Genomic DNA, 23,802 nt, shown 5'->3' with positions numbered 1-23,802 from the left:
CAACCATGAAACCATCTGGGGACAAAAAAAATGAAATAATCTCTCGCTCTGTTTTTTTTTAAATGTTATTTTTAGGGTGGGAATTTATTATGTATTTCTATGGTTACGTTATACATTTTCTTGTCAGTTTCACAGTCTTCCACCTTATTTCTTTCAAATGCGTCGCCCAAAAAATGGGTGTGGCCTAAATAAGAAAGGGTATTCCCTCTGAATAATGAGGGAAGCCCTTTTTTTTTTTCCATCTATCCAACTTCACGAGGGTGGCAGGCCATCTGACTTTAATTTATTCTATTAAGTTCCATGAAAGAAAACATTATTGACGGATCAAAAAACGTCTGAAAGGATGATGACTGTTGTCGTGACGTAGCAAGTTGGGGTTATCGTCATGGATACATTCCACAACTGTCAGCAACAAAAGGGTGTTGTGACGTGCCTCATTGCCAAAGTCTTTCTAAAGTCAATTTCAAAGGGAGTGTTCCTTCCATCCACGTCTGGTCTTGTTGACACTGGTCCTCCAGCAACATGTGGTGTCTCCTCTGGCAACATCTTGATTGCAGCTTTGGTGTTATTTTGGGGTATACATCGAAATTGACTCCAAATAATGGATCAGCGCAGAGAAGATCTGACTTTTCCCAGGATTCCCAGCCATATTACATGTTTGATACATCCAGCGAAGCCAATCATTTGTCTAGGAGACCCTAATAAATAATCAATAATCCTTTTTTTAACCCTTATTTATCCCGGTAAGGCAATTGAGAATAGATTCCAACTTGAGTAAAACAAAGCTAAATGACAACAAATTAAAAACATAAACATTCATTTAAGTGTTTTTTGTTGTTGTTCACAATTCTTCCAACTTTGACTAGGGCTTCATTTCCGAGGTAAATTGTGATATTTTTTTTTCTTTTTATCAGTTTTGGCCTGAAAGAAAAAAAGTGCGTGCTGCAGGATAAACATTCCATGCCGCATAGTTCTCCTGTTTGGAAGCATTCCAAGGCTGTGATGTATACAGACACTCCCACGTACGTTCTGTTTTGCAGGTCAAACATGTCACCTCATTTCCTGTTGCCAGGTATTCCCATCACTCACACCACTAGAAAGGAAAGGGCATCTATCTGACTTTCCTGGGGAAAATTGTGTGACCTAACTAATCCTCAGACGTAAACAAACAGAGACCTGGTGAGGCACTACCACCTTGTGGTGATAAGGATGAATTACAAAAACATAAAAACAGCATGAGCAGGATGGAAAACTGTGTGTGTGTGTAAACATAATGATGCTCATTCACAAGAAATATATAATAATTCGAGCCAGTTGGATTGCACACTTTTTTTTTTAACTGATGCAGACTTGGCACGCGCATCCAATTGGGAAATTGTAATTGTTCTTTTTCACCTGAAAGATTTTGCAAACAATTCCATAGCAGTCCTAATTATTTAGAACATTGGATTACTGGAATTACACAGAAGAGTGAAAATATTTGAGCTGATTTGATTTGTGGGGAAAATATCACTCCCACATCTGAGTTTGAAAAAAAAAATCTGTTACCATGACAACACGAGACCCGGTAACGAGAGCGTGCACTGCTGAATTTTTGTTTTGTTTCATGGATACAATCTAGTGCAGTCTTAAGGATGTTTCCAGAAAACTTTATTATTCAGTGGTGCATGAACATAACACCACGTCAAGATTCTTTTTCAATCCATTTTTAAATATGTTCTTCCTTTTTTATGTATATAAAAAAATAATGGGGCATTTTCATGAATAGACCTCTATTTTATTTATCTACCCACCCCCACCCAAAAGAATGCCGAGCGAATATTTAGAAAGGTGCTGTACAATGTACAAACATTTACATATCTATGTTTCCTACGCCATGTAGAAGAGAAGCACACATATTTATTTATTTTTTTCCTACGAAAGCGATGCAAGGCCACAGCATGATACAAGGATGAGGAGAATAAAAAGCTCAAATAAGCGGACGTATAACAAAAAAAGTATTGTGTTTTCTGGTTGAACCGCCCTCGCTCACTATATTGCACAAAAACTCCCGATTGACAGTTTTGACGCCGCATGATCTTCTGTTTGCTACAACGCTATGTTCCCTGAGCTCACCTGAATACTTCTTCAAACTCAGCGTGGAGTCAGTTCAACAAAAACACAAGGCAAAAATGACACTTAAAAGACTGACTTCAAAGTCAAAGGTTCTCCGAATAAATAATATAAAAATAAAACATCTAAAAAGTATTCTGACTTTGTTATTCATGAAGTCATAATTTAGATGAAAGGTCAGCACAGAATACTAAAGCATGAGATTTTTTTTCAACAATAACTATTTTTCTTCTTCTTTTTACCATAAAACATTTTAAACACCTAATTAACACTTCAGCTTTATTTCCGACCATTTCTGTCAGATGATGGAGGGATGCATTTACGTGAGCCTTCAGAAAGTTACAATTCTGAATATAGTATATTTAATATCATGTATAGACTTTAGAGCTATTGCACACGCTTTAGAATCTTCTCATTGAGAAAGTCTAAATTTTGCAGAAACCAGAATTGTGCTTTATGTTTAGAACATAGACAGGGCAGAATATTAGATTCTAGTTATTGGTTGTGCGAGAGAGGGGGGTAGAGAGAGAGAGAGGGGGGGGGGGGAGAGAGAGAGAGAGAGAGAGAGAGAGAGAGAGAGAGAGAGAGAGAGAGAGAGAGAGAGAGAGAGAGAGACAGATGATTTGGGAATAAAACCAAAAGCGGACAAAAGCTTAACCTATCTTGAAGATCCATTTGTTTTTTACGTGGCCTAAAAAAAATCTGTCAACTAAGGTTTTGTACACTTTACAGCATAAAGTAAAGACAAAGCAAGTGTCCACAGTAAAGCCATAAGTTGCGTCAGAGACCAGGCGTCAGTGACAAAAAGTCAGAAAGCAGCTTGTCTTTTCTTTTCTTTTCTTTTCTTTTCTTTTCTCTCCTCTCCTCTCCTCTCCTCAGTAGGCAGCGACATGACCCACAAGTTCTTATATAAATTGCCGTCTCGGCCTTAACACGTAACATTTGGCGACAAATCACACAGGGTTAAATATCATCAATCTGTTATGCTACAGGTGGGGACAAACGCAGTGCGGTTGACTTTAGTAGATATTTCCTGCAAAACATGACATAACATTCATATATATATATATATATATATATGTATGTATATATATATATATATATATCTATATTACAATTCACAAGCGACTGCAGACATTGGCGGTTTACGCGTCACCTCTAAGTGTCATGACGTACAGATCCCCAAGCGGGAGAACACGGCACGATACCGAAATGACGCTCTTAAAAACATGGAATGGGTACATGTACATAGAAAGGGAGTCCTCGGTTTACGACGGGCCCAACATTTTCGGGTTACGAAGCGGAAGTATATGATCTGAGAACTCGCGCTCGGATTGGGCAAGGTTTAAATTTGGACGATTCCGGTTTTGAACTATTCTGGATTTGATTCTAAACGGGGAAAAATAAGAGTTGTTTCTATTTCATAAACTTTTTATATTTGAATTGGAAACATAATGCTGCTTTTGAAGCGGAGCCGCACTTGAGATGGTCTTACTGTAATTTCAGGTCATAGGAAAGGAACCTTGTCGTAAACCGAGCACCCCCCCCGAGAGTCAATTCTTATCATTGCTGTTGTTCTGTACGCTCAGTAAAGCAATGTCAAAAAGCACAAGTTTCTGGTCATTTGAAGGATGCTTAAGGAAGAGAGTGAACAGTCTGGAGTTGAATGCGGGATGATGAAGAAGGATGGACTGCATGCCAGAGAGAAAAATATTCCTCAGTGAACTTCCCCTCCTTGCCTTGCATAATGGGGTGGATGGATGCGATTGGCACAAAATCACACGGCGAGACCTTCTGCCTAACCGAGAGCAGCGAGTCGAGGCAGGGCGGCGATAGGGGGTTAGATAGATGCTGCTACATGCCACCAGTGCACCTTCACTCCCCAAATAGACAAGCAAAGGGTTATAAAAGTGTAGCACTCTTTCTGGAAGCGCTCAGAACAGAAGACTCGGCCCAGGACGTCACGTTATCCTACCAAAAAGGGTGTTTCAGGACCTCAGCCTGGGAGAGGATTCTTGCTTGGCTGGGAACTTTCCATTCGCCAGGGCTAATGGGCGGGGCCCTGGCAGGGCTCCTAGGAGTCCTGGAGGTCATGGGTTCCACCTGGCTTGAACATCTCTTCCAGTCCTCTGCGCTCTGCCTCCCGTTGATGTCTCCGTGGATGGAGTGTCGGTTTGCTCTGCAGACGTCGGATTGTGTGGCCGTGTCGAGGCTCGGTCCTGATCTCAGAGAGACTTTGCTGTCGCTGCTCCTTGATTCTTTGTGTCTGCGAATAGGCCGAGCCCTTTCCCCGAAACTGGCCGACCGTGTCCGAGCGGCCCTGTTCTCGCTGTGATTTGCTACGTGCGCGCGGCTCTGAGTCCGTCTGGCCCCGCGAGGCTCGTCTTTGGATTGGAATAAAGTTTCCCCTGCTTTCGTCATCTTTCCCGGCATCATGGGCGCGGTCTCGGCCTCGGCGTCCCGCCATTCGTCCCGCTCTGCCACCGAGCTCAAAGTCCGCAGTCCTCGCGACGAGGATATGCCACTCCGCCGGTGCTTTGGACCGCCGGAGTAAGGAATGGACACGAGGGTGGAAGCCCCGGTGAGGTATGGAGAGGACAAGGGTGATGTGTCCGAAAAAAACACCTCTCTGGTGGCGCTGGAGGGAGAAATGTGTTTTTGACCTGCAGAAAACGACAGACTTGTCATTAAAGTTGTGGCTGATCTTTTGAGTGAAATTTCAAGATAAATCTCAAATAAACTGCCCCGTTGTATTGTCAATCATTTTTGATATAGCCCAGAATTATTGTTTATTTATTTGCTCTATTAATTATTCACTTATTTATTTGCTCTATTTACTTATTTATTCATAGTAAGCTATCTGCTATTGTTCTATGAGGTCTGTTGAAATATGAGTTATTAGAACTCAATTATTAAAATAATTAATGAATTAAATAAAAATGTTTAGTTGAAATATGAAATGTGGAAAATGTTGTGTGTCAGTTTTACAGTGATAAGAAGAGCCCTTGAAGCAAGCACGGTCGGCACCTTATTTGGAGAAGTGTGCAAGCGAAACAAAAGGCACTAAGGAACATGTTTTAATCATAATAATAATGTGTTTGAATCATTTTGGAGGGAGAAACCAAAAAATATAATGTGATTTTTAACTTTTGCGGGTGAATCTACAGCACATCCTCCAGTATAAAGTATAAATCACATATTCTGGGAATGCTGCCATTTAGCTCTTTGAAAGAGAACAGCAAGTTGTGCAAAAAAAGTCAAATCAATTTAACCTATAGTGCAATTTAGGTTCACCCTGAAATTTCCCCAGAGCCAAATATCCCTAACCCTTTATGAGTGGTGTGTGATCACATCTGTTCCACGCCGTTAAAAATAATCTAAACAAGAAAATGGAAGTAGCTATTACCAAGGTAGAAAGAGTAGAGACCGGGAAGAGGAATGTGAGGATGTTAGTGTTGGTGCTCGGTGTAGTAGCATACAGTAGAAGAACCTGCGCTACCTGCATGACAAAAAAAGGGGAGAGATGAAGAAGACCCAGCAGGAAGCAGATGGTTAGTAACTGAATGCGTAAACCACCATAAGTAAGTACACGTGGTGTCCCAAGAATGAGCATCACATCATTAAGGAAACAAGAAGGTAGGTGGAGGCTGGGGTAAAATTAGAGATGCAGCGGCGCTCATAAAAAGGCTCATTTGGAAAACACAAGCAGCCCACCTGCTTGCACAAATGAAATCAATCTGGCAATAACATATGAATTTCAATTACGGAACAAATCTTGAAAAAAAGTCGCATTTTTACGATAATTGCAAAAAGCTGTGCACCCAATTGACATTCAAACACCTCCATCACACAAATCTACAAGATAACTCCTGAACATATTTGAACACTGCTGCTAACCAAAACGGCAGCACCTCCCAAAGCACATCACTCGAAATGATAGGATACTTGTTTACTTGTTGAAAATTATCCCAAAAATATTTGAAGTACTCAAAATTATTAATCATAAATTATAAAAAAAATTATATTTAAAAACTGATTCCAAAAATGTAAAAAAATTTAATATAAAAATGAGAAATAGAATTAAAACATGACAGACATCAAGGAAATTGAAATGTATGAACTTAAAGTGTCAGTACATTATAAAGTAACATATTTGTATGTCGTTATTTACTTTCTAATGTGCATTAAGTGCATGGACCTTAGGTCTATCATTTTAGCAATACTACTGTTTGTAATTAGCAACTATTTTAAAAAGAAAATTAAAAAATGAGAATAAAATAGCCTCATATATGTAATATTGGCATATTGATATTCGCACTTACTGCCATCTTGAGTCAAGCCAGCGCCGGGTCGGAGCAGCAGCGCCACTTTGCTTCCTCCTGCTTGGATCAGCTCGATGGCACGCGTGTGCGAAATGCCTCGGGCCGGCTCGCCATTGATCTCCACAATCTCGTCTCCGACCTTCCCGAGCGACACACACGGTAAGTTTTGCAGCAGGGTCACAAGTTCAGCTCATTGTGAAAATAATACATAAATAATAAAATAACTACTTTGGCTGCTACTTGGAGGATTTCATCTGCTGTAGGGGTGATCCGGAACGGCACCCCCATAATAAACAAGGCATTGCTGTTATGACTTTTCATGCCATTTCAATGGGGAATTATTGTGTGAATAAGATAATTAACAAGTGTGGTCTCAGAACTAATTACATTTGTTAGTCAAGGCACCAGTTCAATTTATTATCAATTACGTTGCTGACCCCAGGTTAAAGCTTGCGGACACACTTATTTTGAAAAGCACTCATTTACAGTGCGCACACAGAGTCTGCAAGAGCCTGGAGGGAGCCTCTATTATTGGAGACGACACTGGACGCATGTCCATCCGTCGTTTCCTAATCACGACTGACGTTGGCGTGCATGCCCGCAGCCCGCACAAGATGCATTCCCCGTAAGGAGCTTCTGTTCTCTTTCTCATTCCAGCTTGAAACAAAATGATAATGACCTCCGGATGCTATTAGTTCATGAAGCGCTTTCGAGAGGGGGTCAACATATGGAATGAACAACCGGCTTTCTATGCTGACGGTTTATTGAGAAATAACGCTTTGGCCACTCACGTGGATCCTTCCGTCCAGCAGGGCGGGGCCATCCTCAGCCAGTCTCAAGATGTACAGACCCATGTTGTACTCGGTTCCCCCTCGCAGGCTAAAGCCGAAGCCTCTGGGGCTCCTGTCCAACTCGACAGTCAGACAGCCCTATGCAGCATCATCAGAATGTTACCATAACGAAAAGATTCATGAATACAAGCGAACCTGTTCCATTGGCAGCCATGACAACAGCTGAGCAGACATGTGTCACATTCATTTGGGTCTCAGAAAAAGCGGGAGACAAATTTTGAAAATTGTTGGAATTCCTCTTGTTCATTTCAAATCAATTGTGGTAATAATTAGAGCGACACAGATGATTTGCCAAATATGGCCAGTTTTAAAGGCTTCAGAATAGGAAGGAAAATGAGATGTAAGGATTATTGTCACCTGGTTGGGTCCTGTCACACACAGAGCCCCCTGCTCCACTGGGATATTCTTGTGTTCAGACCAAGAAACGCCATCTCGTTTGTCCTCCATGTCCAAGTTATAGCTGTCACACACACACACACACACACACACACACACACACACACACACACACACACACACACACACACACACACACACACACACACACACACACACACACACACACACACACACACACCTTGTCAGTTGGAGACGCTGGTGTACAAGCACTATGCTGCAGGCAAAACACTGCTCGATCCATTATGCAAAGTGAAAGAAAAACAAATGCAATGCTTGAGGCTCAGTGGACCAAAGCGGCATGGATGATGTATCGGGTGGTTTGAAATTTGCATTTTTGTAATCCCAATTAAGTTTATGATACATTTGTTTGGAAACATCTTTTGTACATGTTTGGGAATCTTAGATCATGTATTCATGTTACTTATTGTGCATTTAGGCTTGTTTTTTTAACTTCTGTTCTACTGTCATCATTTTCCTCACAAAAGGTGGACACAAAGAAAAAGCCAAAGTGCAAATGACATTTCTTAGGAAAATTCCTCACCGTTCATCCTGTAGAGCCGAGCGTTGTCCGATAGCTCGATGCTGGAGAGCCGGGCTCTGTCGAGCGGAGCTGGCACCAGAAGGAGGACCCTTGTACTCTAAAGGATTTGGAATTCCAACAGTGAGTAGCATTATCATAAGTATTTTATACTCAAAGAAGACACAATTGACTATCAGGGCACCACGGAGATCTAATAATGTTTGAATTCACTCAACCCTTTTGCACTCCTCCACGAAAAACCTACATTTTTAATGTAGATGCTAAAATATTTATAGCCACTTCTCTTGCTTGCGTGAGGACCTTCAGCCCAAAGTTAACAACAAAAACAAAGCAAACCCACCATCCTCGGGCACCACAGTGAGTGTCACCACGTTGCCGGCGTCCTTGATCAGTTGGACGATGTCGTTGTGCGAGAGCTCCAGGATGGAGCGACCGTTGACAGCCGAGATGCGGTCGCCCACGTGGAGCAGGCCGCAGCGGTCCGTCGGGCTGCCTTCGATGATGCGGCCAATCTTGTGAGGGATCACTGAAGGGTGAACAATCAGATGTCAGATGGTGGACTGACGGACGGATGGATGGATTGGCGCAGATGTTTCACTGGAGAACGGCTGACTATCTCACCTCCGTATGGTGGTCTGCTCTTGGATGTGAGGATGACGAATCCAAAGCCCTCAGAGTCTTTGCGGTGCAGCGTGATGTCGAAGGACTCGTGATCCAGGGCGCTGGGCATGGGCAACCGAGGTAATTTGGGGGAGCCGTTGACCAGCGTCTGCGTCATCTCCTGAACCTCCTCATCTGTCACGTCTGCCGTGATACGATTCAAAAGAGTCATTCCCGAAGACATGAGCGCATTTTTGACAAATTAAATCTTATTTTTAGTTGTAGCGCTCGCCTCGATAGATGACCTTCCTGCGCACGGTCAGCATGACTTGACCGTTACGGGCAGCGTTTGTCATGAGGTCCAACACCTGCTTGTGCGAGCGGCCCTTCACAATCACGCCGTCAATGCCGATGAGCTCGTCCCCGGCTCGAAGGCGGCCGTCCTTTTCCGCGGCGCCATTGGGCACAATGGCCCCGATGTACACCTGGGGGAACACGTTCTGAAGGGGGGTTAGTACCTTTCAACCTAGTAGATAGTAGCCATTGATACGATGAGTTGATTTTACTACTCCGTATTATTTTGCCAACAGAACTAGGTAAGCTTCATTCAACTGTGACGGTAAACTTACTGGCTGCTGAGGACCTTCTCCACCCAGAACACGAAAGCCAAAGCCCGTCTCAATATCCCTCTTGAGGAACACATCAATATCTTTGGTGTGAGGCTCTGCGGAAGATAAACAAGTCAAAGGTTATTGTTTTACGCGTAACCCGTGAAGGCGTTGATGTGCTTACGTCTGCTGTCCAGCAGGGCTTTGGATTTCAGGTACAACTCGGTGGCATCTCGTTTGGGTGAGTCGTTGGCGGCGCGCAGGGTGCTCGTGTTGAAGTGGTAAGGCAGCGCCTGGGGAGCCGAATCGCCGATGGCGTTCAATGTCTCCGTGCTGGCCGTCATGTCTTGCCTCTGCGTGGATTAACATGGTTAAATTCCCCGTCCATTTATTTTCCATATCACTCAACGGACTTTAAACGAGAGGCAGGGTTCACCCTAAACTGGTCACTCGTCAATCACAAGACAGCATTCACCTCTAAAATAAATTGAAATAGACTTTTGGGTGCCATTAGATGACAGTATTGGCCTTTAAACACCTCTGGGATCTAATCTTCAAATGATGAGCAGTTTCTTTGACTTTTCTTCCATCCAAATCCAAGTTTTAGGTGGTTTAACAATTGCCTTGACAGTCAAGCAAAGTTTTATGATGGTGACAATGTTAGATGGTTCATTATGACGTCACTTGTGGGACTTTTGTTTTGTTTTGTTGAACTACACACAATAAAAAAAAACAATTATGTTTCACTTTGCCAGTTCCACTGTGGTAATAGAAAGAGTAAAAAATAAAGGCCATTTTTCACTGTGCTGCAATTGGGGCTCTAAGCTGCAGGATTGTAATTTCCCTAAAGATTTGACTCGCCTCCTCATTCTAAAAGGGCCATCTTCCAAAGTGGTGTTGTATTAATAACAGCACCCAAACCAAAGGTGGGCTCATCCAAGCTTAATAAGCATGTCAATCCTCAAACAATGATCCTCCCCAAATGGTGAAAGGAAGCAATTACCTAAGACTTTTCCAGGGCAAAACAAAAGGAGGACCTCAGAATCATAATCAACATTCTCATTTCCATCATTTAATTTGGCGTCACGGAGGGCTTAGCGGTTAAAGGGAGCAACAATGGCCTTGGAAATTAAACCCAGTGCTGGGAACAAAAAAAACGTGCGTCTACTCACAGGCTTGAGACTCTTCACGGGTGACGTTTGACCTACGAAGAGAGAAAGAGAAATGTGTCAAACCGCGAGATGGCACTGCCTCCCCGGGCGGAAATGAAAAAGCTGCTCTTGCTCTATTAATGATGGATTGTACATGCATGTGATTAAAGGTGGCCAGGGAGCGGGGCCCCCGCTCGTACACGCAAACGACAACACGGTCCGAGCAGGGCTGCTAACAAGACGGCTGAGCGCATTACAAGCTTGCGTATTATAATTTCCCTTAACGCCCCCCACTGTACGCTGGCTCGCTCTATCTCAAGCATTCAGATTGTTCCCTGCAGATCATCTCTAAAACACCCCCTGCTGATGCGTCCCCCCACCGACCCCACTTACTGCATTAACTCGATTAACAAACAGTCCTCGGGAGCCTCGGGGACCTCGCGGTGCTGGACTAACGCTTGGCGTGATGAGGGGTTAATGGAGCCTGATGGAAGGAAAGTGCTGGAGTATGGCTGGAAGCGGACAGAGTGAGTGGTAGTTTGTGGAGCTGGGAATCTATCAAAAACTGCTGAGCTAGGCGGGCCTGGGTTTGCAACATGCTACATTTTGGGGGTAATGGCACTTTTAATGATTTCAATTCCAGATGATGCTGAAACAAAATTCTGTGTGATGACAGTAACTGAATTGCTGAACCATAAGATGTGAGACTTTACTCAGTGAGAAATGTGAAAGGAAGCAATGATGTCAAATATCAGGAATGGTTTGAATCAGCCAATAAAGATGTGCTAACCCTTTTAATTTGGGAACTATTTTGTGAAAGTGTTGGAATTTTCCAAACATGATCCAACGGTTCGATTTGAGTCCTGAATAGGCCAAACGACCTCAAATTAGAATGGGTTTAATCGTGGACTGATGAGTTAAATATTTAATAGTAGAAAAAGTTGACATTTTTGGAAAGTAAAAAAAAATGTTTCCTACATAAACTTAATTCTGGGAAAATTCGGATGTTGGAATGGTTTGAATTATTCAGAAACGTGGAAGGAAAAACTAGGTCCAGAACACGTTCTGACCTATTTCCAAATTTGCCACTGGAGAGCTCCACGGTTTACTGAGGCTTTTTAAAGACCCCTCCAACACTGCCAATGGTCCATTGCTTTTGATCAAAGCCAATCCAGTGAAAAAAAAAAGGGGGGGGGGTTCATCAACTCACGCAGAGAATCCCCGCAGCTCTTGGAAATGACGGATGCGCAAAGAGACTCCTCCCTCTCCCACACTCACTCTTGGAACAAAGCCCATCTCCACGCTTATGTAATTCCCGCTCACTCCGAGTTGTACCACAGCATCACGCCTTGGGGGAGGAGGTGGCGGGGTTCTGCAGGACTCAACGTACATTGTAGAACCACCTTAGAGATGTACCCAGATGCCCTTCTGTTTGTAAACCCAAAATCTCATTTTTGGGGACCGTCAAAAACTGAGGACTCAGTCAGGAGTTGGACTAGATCCCTTATGACCCCCATCAATTGGCAAGAATAGCTGCAAAATGGACACCCTACCTCCACGCAGCACGAGCACGTTGACCTCACTCCCCACAGGAAAGTCTTTGAGGATGTCTACCACTTGCGCGTGGCTCAGAGTTTGCACATTCTCCCTGTTGATCTCCTTGATGACGTCCCCTTTCTGAAGGCCACGGCACCACTGGGCGTCCAAAATCATCTTCACCTTCTGGCCCAGCGGGCAGTCGGCGATAGCGAAGCCAAATCCGCCCGGTCCCTTGATCAGCGGCACGCTCACCAACTCCGGCTGCAGCATCCCAGTGGCCGGGTCACCCTGCCTTCCGTTGGGCAAGGCGGCGACGACCGGCCGCCCGCTGGAGTCGGTGGTGACATAGTGGAGCTCCTGGGAGGAGCCGTGTAGGACGTCGCCTTTGACCAAAAGCGGCTGCCCGTTGATGAGCGGCACGGCCGTCACCACCTCACCGCCGTGCAAGGCTTGGTTGGCTGGAGGGGGCGGCGGCGCCAGAGGCTCGTCGCCGTCCAGATCCACGTCCGGGGGAAGTGCATAGCCACGACAGAGGACCATGTCCACGTACTGGTTGACGGAAATGGACTGGAACATCTGCACCACCTCCGGATGGGTCTTCCCCAGAACGCACAATCCATTAATCTCCACGATCACATCACCTAAAATGTAGGAAGAGTGAAATCAAGCCACGTTCCTTTCACTGTCACCGAAACCTTCCCTCTGAAATAGTCTGAGGCTGGATCGTCAATCTTCTTTGCTGATAACACAGAGACAGTTCCCTTCATCTCATCTCAGACAAGGCAATGAATGTCAAGGTCAGAAGAAGAAGTATTACACAGTGTTAGCTTAATGCTTTTGACCATGTCCCAGTTAGCAATATTGGAAGGCGTCTTGTATTATTGTTGATCAACAATCTATTGAAAGAGCAGAAAATGTAGTGTTTGAAAGGGTGCAGCGTCTGATGCTTGAAGCATATATATATTTATAAACATATATATGGTGGTTGTACAAGTGGGATCCAGATGAACACAGAATAACCCGGTCCCAATGGATTGAAAAGGATGCTAAATTGGAGTCAGCGAACATCTGCCACCAATTAAAATGCCTCTGATTAACCCCGTATAAATTTCAGCTCTTCTAATTGGCTTTTTTTTTAATTAATTATCTTATCTCCCTATACATCTTTTTTGCATTTATTTTTCACACAGGTCTTAAAGTTTTGTGCTATCGTAGCCAATGATAGCACAAAACTTTAATTTCTTGATAATTCCTTCCAGTGTGTATTCTTATTGTAGTGTACATATTCCAAAGTGATTTCATTTCTGTTCTGGACTCTTGAGAGGCTTTTGTATTCCTCACCAGATGCCATTTTGTTGTCTTGGGCGGCAGGACCGTCACTGAAGACATTTTTCACTTGCAGAAACTCGTCGGTGCGGTCACCCCCGATGATGGTGAAGCCGAAGCCCTGTGAGCTCTTCTTCAGCGCCGTGCGGTACATGTCGCCTTTCAGCTGGTTGGGGTCTGCGGTGAAGCCAGGCACGCCGCTCTTTCCTGCAGACACACATCGGAATTCCTGACTTCCTCTTGGTGTTCTGCACTTCATTTCTTGTTTTGAAAATTGGGCCCAATTGAATTTGTTATTGAATAGCCCAAAGAAATGAAAATAATTAAAACATAAACCAATAATAATAAATAACAATAAATGATAAACAATTATATAGATTGTAAAGAATTTATAAACAAACTGGGCATCACTAGCATTTAAACCCAAATTGACCAAAATACACTGAAATACCTTCCTGGCGTCCTTTGAGTTTTTCCGAGCGCTGTACGTTTGTGAGCAGTGTGCGAGGAATTTAAATGCGAGCGTTCTCATTCTATCAAATGGTTGAGCAGTTCAAAACATCCAGCGCCGACGTGCGCGGCAGCCAGCGAGGGAGGGCGCTTTATCACAGCCGCCGTGGACTCCAGATGTCCACATGCCGTTGCCGCGTGGATCGAGCCACGTTCATTTGCATAATCACATTCAAATTGCTTGATAAACTCGGCGAGGATTTGTTGCGCTTCTTCCTCTGTGTAAATGACAATTTGACTGTCTGACTGAAATGCAGAAGGACAAGGTGGAATTGGGAATGTACACACTTGACACAACGGTAGAGTTATGAATAGGAGGAAGATAAAACAACTGGAATATTATTTCTGCAAATATATATATGGTAGGGCTGCTAATATATCCAAAAATGATCAATACTTCCATATTGGCTCATGCAATATGCATATCGCAAAGACATGCAATAAGTTTCTTATGGAATTGTTTGCTTTTATCCAAATTGGATCAGTCTGACTCAAACTTAAATGTTCCATAGTTCAATATTATCTAGATTCATGATAATTCTTTAGATGAGGATTTTATTTATGTTTAAATGATTCATACATGAAAAAAATTAATTCACCTAACGTGCACCGGTTGAAATTGACCGGACAAGTACTGTGCATGGGTTTTGATGCATGTACACACATGTGTACTGCACGTTCACTTGCAAAGTACAAGTTTGATAACACACGTGTAATTAATATATAATAACACAAGATGTTGTGGTTACATCACAGCTGTGGTGTGATAAGCTTGTCAAGTTGCATCATTGGTAATCGGAGGAGCCAAAGCGGTTTTGTCAGTCTTTGCACACCTGTGTTTGCGTGTGTGTGAAGGGGTGCGCGAGGAGATGGCGGCTTGTCTGATTATTCTCGCTTCTGTCTGATGTGTTGTTCCGACAGCTGTTTTTAGTTGGCTGAGAGCCCACCCCCGTGCCCTCGCTCGCTCGCTCGCGTGTGTTAGCACCCTGTTGCAATGTACGGTAATCCAATATACATCCTTCCTAATGGACTGCTGCTTGCGTTAAAAGCGCCGAGCAAAAAAAAAAAAATGTCAGCATACGTTAGCCACAAACAACTCATCCTGACAATCACGTTTTAGGTTAATTGAAGGTTGTTGACCTGCGTGAACCTGCATTCATCACACTTGGGACAAAATGTCAAGTGTGCACACAGAACGGCAAAAGCAATTAAAGTACAATTATAGTGCAGAAACTTGGTGGAGCGTTTAAGATCACCCGCAAGGAAGAGAAATACGTATGTTGAAAATGGTTGCATGCTATACCATGAGATGTCGCAGCCTTCTTGATGGTGGCTGTCCCCTGGCTGAGCCTCTTCTTGGCCTCCAGGACTGGGTTCTCAAACTGGGTTTTCTGATTTATGTGGCTGCAAAACAAACATACAAACAGCTACATGAACATCAAATATAAAGATTACATCCAGCGAGCACGCCGTGTCGATTGGCCGCAGTCAATTTTGCACCAGTCCTCATTTCCAACCAAGCCGAGAGCACCCGTTATTATTAATCCACACATTAATAACGCAGCACACGTACAGCAAAGTCCAGCTCGCCTCCTTCTGTAATGGCATTCAGCCATTTAATATTGAGAGAAATGAACTCCCTCCACGAAGCTTGTGAAAAAGCAAGCTAAATTGCCTATTGTCCCCCTGGCACGGAAACCAAAAGCCATTGTTCCACAGCAAGCCGAAGCTCTCCATCTATCTGGTGTCCACTCTGCTTGACCAAACTACATCTCGCTGCTGTCATGGTTGCCGAGCAGGACCCACCCCATAGACTGACCAATAAAATGCTGAGTGCTCTCTCTCTCTCTATTTTAATCACCTCTCTTAATGTCGAAAAACACTTGTGTCACAAAGCCTCGGGAGGTCACACTGAATTCATAGCGATGTGCTCAAACATCGGGGGGACTGCTGATCATCTGCTCTTCCTCGCAGGTATTTTGCATTAGTCAGGAGCATCCGCGCTGGAAATGAAGGCAGTGAGACGTGTGCTGGATTTCTGATGTTTTTTTTTTTAAACATTAACATCCCGTGACATACAAACACTGATCACGTGTGGGCTCGGAATGTTGCCGCTCCACGGCAATAACTTTACTCGCAACATCCATCCATCGGCATAAATCAATAAGACTTACTCCACATAGTATGTGCCGTACTGTGGGTCGTCAATTTCCTCCCAGCCGTAAGGTAATTCTGAGGAGAGAAAGAGGAGGGAGACAGATGCCCCGTGTTTCTGTTTAGAAGACAAGCATCATGAGGGTCTCATGTTGTTTGACTTGGAAACAGTCCGGGATCATTTAGAGAACATTTTGAGCAAGCGGGCTTGGATGCAAAGCCCCTGATGAACAGATGAGGCAGAAAGGGGGGGGGACAAAGGAGGGAGAGAGAAAGGAGCTGTTCATGCAAGAAAAAGCTTTTCAGAGAGCTTGCTTATTTCTTTCAGCCTGCTGAAATAATCCATTAAAAATATAATAACAGGCTCGGAGAGTCCCACTGGTCGGGTTGAAGCTCGGGGTGCACTTAAGGCCTCTATCAGCATCCCGATTGAAATGCATCAAACTGAGCTCATGTGAGGAAGCTTTTTTTTTGTTCCTCTTCACATATCTTGTTTGAACATGCAAGCCGAACTGATGAGTTTGTGATCTTTGGGGAAAGAACATGTTCAGCCAACACATGATACCACATGAGGTTGATTTGAAGTCCTTTTGCCAATCTGTGACCAATAAGGGCTATATAAATAAACTTGTCTGTCCGTCCATAAAGGTCAGAAAAACAATCAAAACAACCTTTTGTTATCTGCTTACTTCTCAAAATGTAGTTACAGATTAAATCAGTCAGTGTTGGATTTGCACCAGCACCTTTCATTTGGAGTCTGGACACAGAGAGATGTAAGCCAAAAGGTAAAAGGCACTTAAATGACTTTTTGCTGGATGTCTCGATTAGCCTTAGCTAACGGTGTTTGCTTCTGATAAGCGGCACATATACGATGATACCATCTATTCATACCTCCATCCTCACACTTCTCGGGGGGCTTTGCCTTCTTGGCCAAGCGGGGGTCCAACCACGTGGTCGTCTTGGTGTTGTGACTGCGGAGTACAAAGAGGATCCCGTCTTGTTTGAGAAAAAGTACATGGTGCTCTGTGCACTGAAGAAGAAATTTGCCCATCCCTGGTGCGTCCCATATCGTAATTAATGCATAATACGATCTTACGTCCAATGCACTTTATATTTGGTCCGAACAGCAAGAACATACGGAACTCACTCGATGAAGTAGACCATGCCCGTCTCAGTGTAAGCCATCTCCCAGTTGAGCGGAAGCGGCTCCAGGCTGTCGTCGCGGGGAAGCGAGCTCCACGTGCGGAAGTCCATGCTGCTGCTGGACTGGGCGTAGCTGGGCACGGCTCGCCTCCAGTCGGCCTTGTGCTCTGCGTGGCGCAACGCAGAGAGAAGTTATGTTAACTGCATGAAGGCTGTTCATCCTATACATGCATGTGCTGGTGTATGTTTGCTCGCCCAACGGCTGCTTTGCATTCCCATGTGCATACAGTCTTAGTGTTTATGCTTACATGAATGTAGAAACTCCCCACAGGGGTGGACGACTAATATAGTTATAGGCCGCAAGTATGCGGGTTTGTTTTGAGTAGTGGTAGGCGGTAGACTATTTACAGAGCAGACCCAATTATTATATTCCCGTCTCCAAGCTGGATCATCGTGACCCGTTCCAAACTGAAGCGTATTGGTTCAATGCCTGCGGAGAGAGAGGCCATACAATGAGGCCAGTTGAGGTCGCAGCAGGTCAAGGCCCTGCTAGACTTTACAAAATGACCAAAAGGTCGGGGGGAAGTAGATGGTCAAGAGTCGAAAGACTTAACGCTCATATTTTCCATTGACCTCCTTCTCAATTGGACCATAACTCTGCCCATCTATGGCCGCCTTGAGAGCAACAGGCCACTGGTTGAAGCAAAACCATTGTTCGTTGGCCATAAAAAGCGCTTGGCGGCTCCAGGCAGATGCCATTTTTTGTATTTGAGTTCAAATATGTGGAAGCTGTTGGATAAACACACTGTGGATTTGTGTGGATCCTCTGTGCAGCTGAATAAGCAAAAGCAGCAGCCCTCGCTATTAGGTTAAAAAAAGTTGGACAAAATCATCTTAATTTTGTTCTTTGTTTCAATCGAAATTATATCACACCAGCACGCCCGCGACCCCCGTGGGGACAAAGCGGTTCACAAAATGGATGGATGGAAGTGTTCGTTCACTGGAAGTGTTCGTTCACAAGTATCACATTAAAAGGCATTAAGATAAAAGGGTATTTATTTAACTACCAGCCGAGCGGTACAGAAAATGGATGGATGGATGGATGGATGGATGGATGGATGGATGGATGGATGGATGGATGGATGGATGGATGGATGGATGGATGGATGGACAGTATATAACTGTGAGCAACTTAAAGTGTTTACCCAAAAATACATTTTTAGGACTTGTAGTGGGATCGTTTAATCCAGACTAACACGAGTACATGTTTAAGTGCCACTAACGTCCTCATGTTTGCCATAATTGTGTTGTTGAGTATATTCCAGCGCTATTTCTTTGTAAGTGCCTCCACTTTTCTGCAGTTGCATGATGTGTGTGCCGAGAAGATATTTGCCTTTGTGTAGCATTTAAAGACAAGAATATGCCACATGTGAGAGGTAAAAAAAGATATATTTTTACAAAAGCATAATTTCCTTTATCAATGCTACAAAGACCAACTATAAGGTCTTGCAGTAGAGCATGGACCTCCCCCAAGGCTCAACTGTGGCACATAAAAAAACAAAACAAAAAAAAACTCTTAAGTCAACCCAACCAGGCTCTTCAGGTTAAGGTCAGACGAATATTTGTTCAACTCAAATAGTCGTGTCTAATCTGCAAAAGTCCTCTTTCCACTAAAATGACAGTGACGGACAGTCACACTGACGCCGCTTGGCTCATCCTCGCCCGAGGACACGGAGGACACAATATGTTGGCAAAAGGGCCGTTGATTTAGCGTGACACCGACTCACCAGGCAAGCCGTTGACCAGCGGTGGCCTCTCGTCATCGTCCTCTTCCTCGGGCACGGCGCTGTCCTTGCGGTCCATCTTGCTGACCGAGGTGGTGCGCTTGCGAGGGACGTCGCCGCCAAAGTCTTCGTCAAACAAGACCTGATCCACCAGGTCGGGCTGCACTAGGTTGGGCTCGGCGGGGGGCTTCGGAGTCCCGTAGAAGTTGCCTTCAAAAATGGGAAGAGTTGAAGGCCCAATCTTACACTTCAATCTAGTCTATTTGCCAACGCAGGATTTTCTAAGCGTGTATGTTTCACACTCACCACAGTGCTTTCATGACTCATGTCACATTAAAATCACTCTGCTTGGATTTTGCCAGCGACTAATTACACCGTTCATTGAGTACGGCAATTAGCTATCTTCCCAGCTTGCCATTTTTCCTCTTAATGAAGAAAAATCCCGTGTTACACATGACAAATATTTAGTCAGATAACAGAAGTAGGGGGGAGAAGGATGCGAAGAAATCCGAGCATGCTTGGCTAAACGGCGTGCTACTTGATGCGCTCACCTCCATTTATTTGCAGGTAATCCATTTGCAAGGACGAGTATTTCCCTCCCCCTAAATGATGGGCAAATAAGTGTCGGCTGCGCTTTAATCACGATTTTTAATGAGATTAATTAAAGAACAGAGAGTGATACCACTGGGAAATGGAATTTAATTAGCCTCTGTTGGAAAGGAAAAAAAAAATCGTATTTTTGATGCAGCTGCACACGAGAGCAGAATCTTTTCATGTCCTTAACAAGGAAGACGGCGACATAGCGAGCCTTAAGAGCGCCGTTTATCACATCTTTTTATAGCCTTGTGCCCGACTTGCTTGAAACATGGCCACTCGCATGCTTTCCATCAGCAGATTGATGAAAGAGGTGGTGAATAGCCGGACGGATGGCGGTCTGAGCTTGACGAGACCCCAACAACATAAAGCACTACAGTAATCACTCCTTCACCGCGGGGGGTTACGTTACAGAGCAGACCCAGAAAAAATGAAACCCGCCATATAGAAAAACACCATGAATTTTTGGAGCCCTCTTTTCGAATGCTTCAATCTTAAATGTACATGTCATCCCATTCATTCATTCATTCATTCATTCATTCATTTTCTGAACCGCTTAGTCCCCACGGGGGTCGCGGGCGTGCTGGAGCCTATCCCAGCCGTCATCGGGCAGTAGGCGGGGGACACCCTGAACTGGTTGCCAACCAATCGCAGGGCACACAGAGACGAACAACCATTCGCACTCGCACTCACACCTAGGGACAATTTGGAGTGATATAAGATAAAAACATTTGGCATCGCATTTTCTTTGTGTGGCTGCACATATTGCACATGCCAGAAACAGCTGGATGGAAGGACGAGAGCGTTTTCCAGTCAATCCGCCTGCAGTTTACAAAGTGACCCCATTTGTCAAAGATGGCTTCATTAGCAGGCGCAAAGATGGTGAACAGAGATGTAAGAGGCCGCTGGCCGATCTGTCATCACGCGCTGACATTGATCCGCCACGCTACCTGCGTGATTAATGAGGTGTTAGTAAGTTACATGCGGGTTACGTCAGATGTACCCGCAAGCATTGAGACATTTCATCATCAATAAATAGTCCTCAAATACATACTATATAAATAAAATATTGTTTTTTTTTCACCGTGACAGTGGACCTGTTAAGCTTGACAACATCAAAGTACACACCCATACGAGATACGAATATTCTCCAATGTAAATATTTACTTAGCCACTATTCAGCTTCCCCTGAAGACAAACAAAATGTCGCTCTTAATCTTTTCAGTGAGGTTTGGCTACACCCCTGGTCGTCCTTTGCGTCTAATCACACCTCGCCAACCACAACGACGGCTGTTAAGAGGGTCAGAGTGATTAATAAAAGAGCAGCAAAGAGGGTATTGAAGAGAAATTATGCATATGAACAGTGACTATAAAAGCGCAGGTGAAAAATAGAACGCTATACATGAGTCATTAACATAATGAGCATCCAGGCAGGTCACTTGAGACTATTACAGTTAGCGCCGAGGCCCATTAGTCCGCTACTTTGAGCACAGTTTAGTCAGTGTAAAGTGAAGGCCAATGGCAGCCGGGGAGCCGTGCTGACCTGTGACAGAACCCGTCTGACCTTGTTTATTTTGCTCTTTTCCGCTACACTCCAAGCCAAGCTCAATGGAGAAAGGAGAGAAAGCGAGGGAGAGTGGAAATGGAGAGGCAGTTCCTTAATGCGATTACTTCCACTCCGCCTTGGAGTGCAGGGAGCGTGACACTTGCAGCGCAAGCTTGTGCTGACTGGCTTTTAGTGGGAAGAAAAAAGACGGAAAGAAGATAAGTGTTCCGCACAGATACCGACAACACTCACACCTGGCCACCTGCAGAAAGTTGAGTGAAAAGAAGACTATTAATAGGCCAGGTGTTCCAACATTCAATACCAGGAAAGGGCAAGAGGCGAGCTGCTAGCCGCCAACACTCGGAAGTGGCCCACGATTCATTTTTGAAGGTAAAATGGTTGCTGTAGCTGTGCAGCTTTACGTTGTAATAACAGTGTTTGCAAGTAGGGGGCAGAATTTCTGGATGGCCTCTGAGCCCGAGACTGGAATTCCATTCCAGAGAAGATGACAAATTGCTCACAGGTCAGGGGCAATGTAGGGCAAGAAAAGTTACTACACCATTCCCCCCCCCCCCCCCCCACACACACACACAAGATGTGTTAATAGTTGACACACACACACACGCCCTTAAGTCGCTGTTCTGGCTAGAGAAGGATTTGGCTTTATCTTTTTAATTCTCCATCATATGGGAAAGAGCGGCGCTTAGATGCCGGCGCTGAATGGGAAGGAGGCAGCGAGCGCCACAAACAGTCGGTCCATTCAGGTCACTCGTGAATTGTCGGGATGAAAAAAAACCAACAAATCCTTGGCTTTATTTTGCCTGGCGTGTAGAATTGCGACCAGAGAGAATGCGCTTCGCCTGATGTGAGCAGGCAGATTATCATGTTATTGCTGTAATCATGTAAGAGAAATTCCACGCTTCGTTCCTTTTATACAACGACGACGGCATTATTTGGCGAGTCCTCAGAATACATACTCCTATAGAACCAATTTGAGTGCCACTTGGGAATGAAAAACTAACAACCACAGTCTCTGTTTTGTCATCAAAGTAAACAAATAGTCTATGTGATAAAGAAAGTAAATTGGATTCATTTTCCTGCCTTTGAGAAAATTCTCTAAATTTTGCTTCTTTTGTACTACATTTCATTTTTAGACTGAAAAATGTACATCATTTTCTTGCAATATTATAATTTGCGTATAATCCACGTATGAATGATAATATAATATGATAAAATAATACATTAAAATGACCTCCGCTCACACACTTGATGGATTCCTTTTGTGGCAATTTTAAGTTGTGGATAGACGCATCTATCCTCTGAAAAATGGAGTCTCTGAACCTCCTGGTGTGCGACAGCGCATCCAGCAGCCGGGATCAGCAGGTTGGCTGGTTGACATAAGGTCAACGTGCAGTGCCACAGCCGCTCAGCTTGTTCTCAACGCCGCCTACCACAAGACACGCCGGCAAAACCCAGCCTGGCAGGACCGACGTCAACAAAGCCGATTCAGCAATTTCATTTACCATCATAGGTACCGCTCTCCAGAAGAAGGCCACTCTCCTCCAGGATGCGGAAGTCGCCCAGGCTGATGAAGTTGTAGTCAACGCCAGGCACCTCTCCCTCCCGAGGAAGCCTGGTGGTGCCTGTGCCAAGCAAAACCAAACAAAATATATTCAATCGCTCCAACTTGAAAACTGCCCAGCAACAAGCTCTAAAACGGTAACACTCAAGTCAAGAAAATTGACATCAAGAGCAAACCAATTGTCGTTGCCAACTTCAATTCAAATCTCCATTATGTAAATGAAGCTTTATGGAGGACCATTCATTCATTTATTCCCTCGCTCTCTTCAAGGCCGGCTGAAGGACGAGAGGAAGCACAGAGGCGCGTGCAAACACGTTGACTGGCGTTATTATACATTCATCGCACAGGATTTATGTGATGTGTTATCGGTTGTGTCCAAACAAAAAGCTATAATGTAAAAAAAAAAAAAAAAAAAAAGCTTTTGACATCATTTGTGTAGGGCAACTCAATTGCCTAAATAATTCCTCGCTTTCACGCTGCGACTGATCCCTGATGCTCACTGTTGATTTTATCACACGCTGAGAAGCTTTCCTTGATATTTTCAAAACCTGTGGCAATTAGCGGCCAAGTTGCGATTGCAACGGTCCAGTGTCCTATTAAGTGGCTTTATGTTGCCATTCTCATTTTTTGTTTTGATTCCCGTTCTAATTAGACAGTGACAGCCCCAACAGATGATTAAATGGCCCGTTTGATAAGGAGACAAACATCAGAGGAGCCTTCTTTGCGGAGCTTCTTGGTAATGTTCTTTTTGTGTTAGCCGAAGCGCTTGACGTTTTCTCTTGTCGTGAAAGAACGCCAGCCTGAGCTGTTTCTCATTAGCAAGGGCTCTGAGTCGCAGCTTTGCTCTCAAAAAATGTTCCCCTGCAGCCCAATTACTTGAGTCGCCGTTGCCGCATACCTGCCAAGTATCTCCTGCAAGCTATGCCGGGGCACCGCTCTCCGGTGGGCAGCGGTGACATAATGAGGCCTCATTCCAGTTGGACACTGCAGCCGAGCCGAGTGAGAGAAGAGCAGGTACGGACTCTGCTTGTCGATGTGCT

General features: G+C 44.3%; 1 protein-coding gene across 4 annotated transcripts in view; it reads right to left on the bottom strand.

Moving 5' to 3' along the window:
• Positions 1 to 1,647: 1,647 nt before the first annotated feature.
• The window catches only part of magi3b (membrane associated guanylate kinase, WW and PDZ domain containing 3b), a 70,916-nt gene continuing 48,761 nt past the window's right edge, over positions 1,648 to 23,802 (bottom strand). The window contains exons 1-20 of one of the 4 annotated variants that reach the window (XM_085923530.1): positions 22,704 to 22,784; positions 22,522 to 22,627; positions 19,044 to 19,250; positions 17,261 to 17,423; positions 17,005 to 17,084; positions 16,134 to 16,191; positions 15,263 to 15,363; positions 13,465 to 13,656; positions 12,138 to 12,764; positions 10,606 to 10,637; positions 9,618 to 9,786; positions 9,455 to 9,549; positions 9,118 to 9,325; positions 8,847 to 9,029; positions 8,566 to 8,751; positions 8,226 to 8,322; positions 7,643 to 7,745; positions 7,226 to 7,363; positions 6,435 to 6,573; positions 1,648 to 4,775 (exon numbers count right to left, since the gene is read on the bottom strand). In XM_085923530.1, the coding sequence (XP_085779656.1) occupies positions 4,084 to 4,775; positions 6,435 to 6,573; positions 7,226 to 7,363; positions 7,643 to 7,745; positions 8,226 to 8,322; positions 8,566 to 8,751; positions 8,847 to 9,029; positions 9,118 to 9,325; positions 9,455 to 9,549; positions 9,618 to 9,786; positions 10,606 to 10,637; positions 12,138 to 12,764; positions 13,465 to 13,656; positions 15,263 to 15,363; positions 16,134 to 16,191; positions 17,005 to 17,084; positions 17,261 to 17,423; positions 19,044 to 19,250; positions 22,522 to 22,579 (3,528 nt within the window). In that variant the 5' untranslated portion in view covers positions 22,580 to 22,627; positions 22,704 to 22,784 and the 3' untranslated portion in view covers positions 1,648 to 4,083. Of the gene's footprint in view, positions 4,776 to 5,518; positions 5,612 to 6,430; positions 6,574 to 7,225; positions 7,364 to 7,642; positions 7,746 to 8,225; positions 8,323 to 8,565; positions 8,752 to 8,846; positions 9,030 to 9,117; positions 9,326 to 9,454; positions 9,550 to 9,617; positions 9,787 to 10,605; positions 10,638 to 12,137; positions 12,765 to 13,464; positions 13,657 to 15,262; positions 15,364 to 16,133; positions 16,192 to 17,004; positions 17,085 to 17,260; positions 17,424 to 19,043; positions 19,251 to 22,521; positions 22,628 to 22,703; positions 22,824 to 23,802 lie in introns of those variants that run through there. The other 3 variants (XM_085923531.1, XM_085923529.1, XM_085923532.1) reach the window with 3 other exon arrangements.

This window comes from Syngnathus leptorhynchus, chromosome 11, assembly GCF_054491065.1.
Source record: "Syngnathus leptorhynchus isolate UIUO chromosome 11, UIUO_Slep, whole genome shotgun sequence".
Lineage (NCBI taxonomy): Eukaryota > Metazoa > Chordata > Actinopteri > Syngnathiformes > Syngnathidae > Syngnathus > Syngnathus leptorhynchus.
Note: the sequence above shows the minus strand (reverse complement) of the source record. Positions and strands in the feature narration are given on the sequence as shown.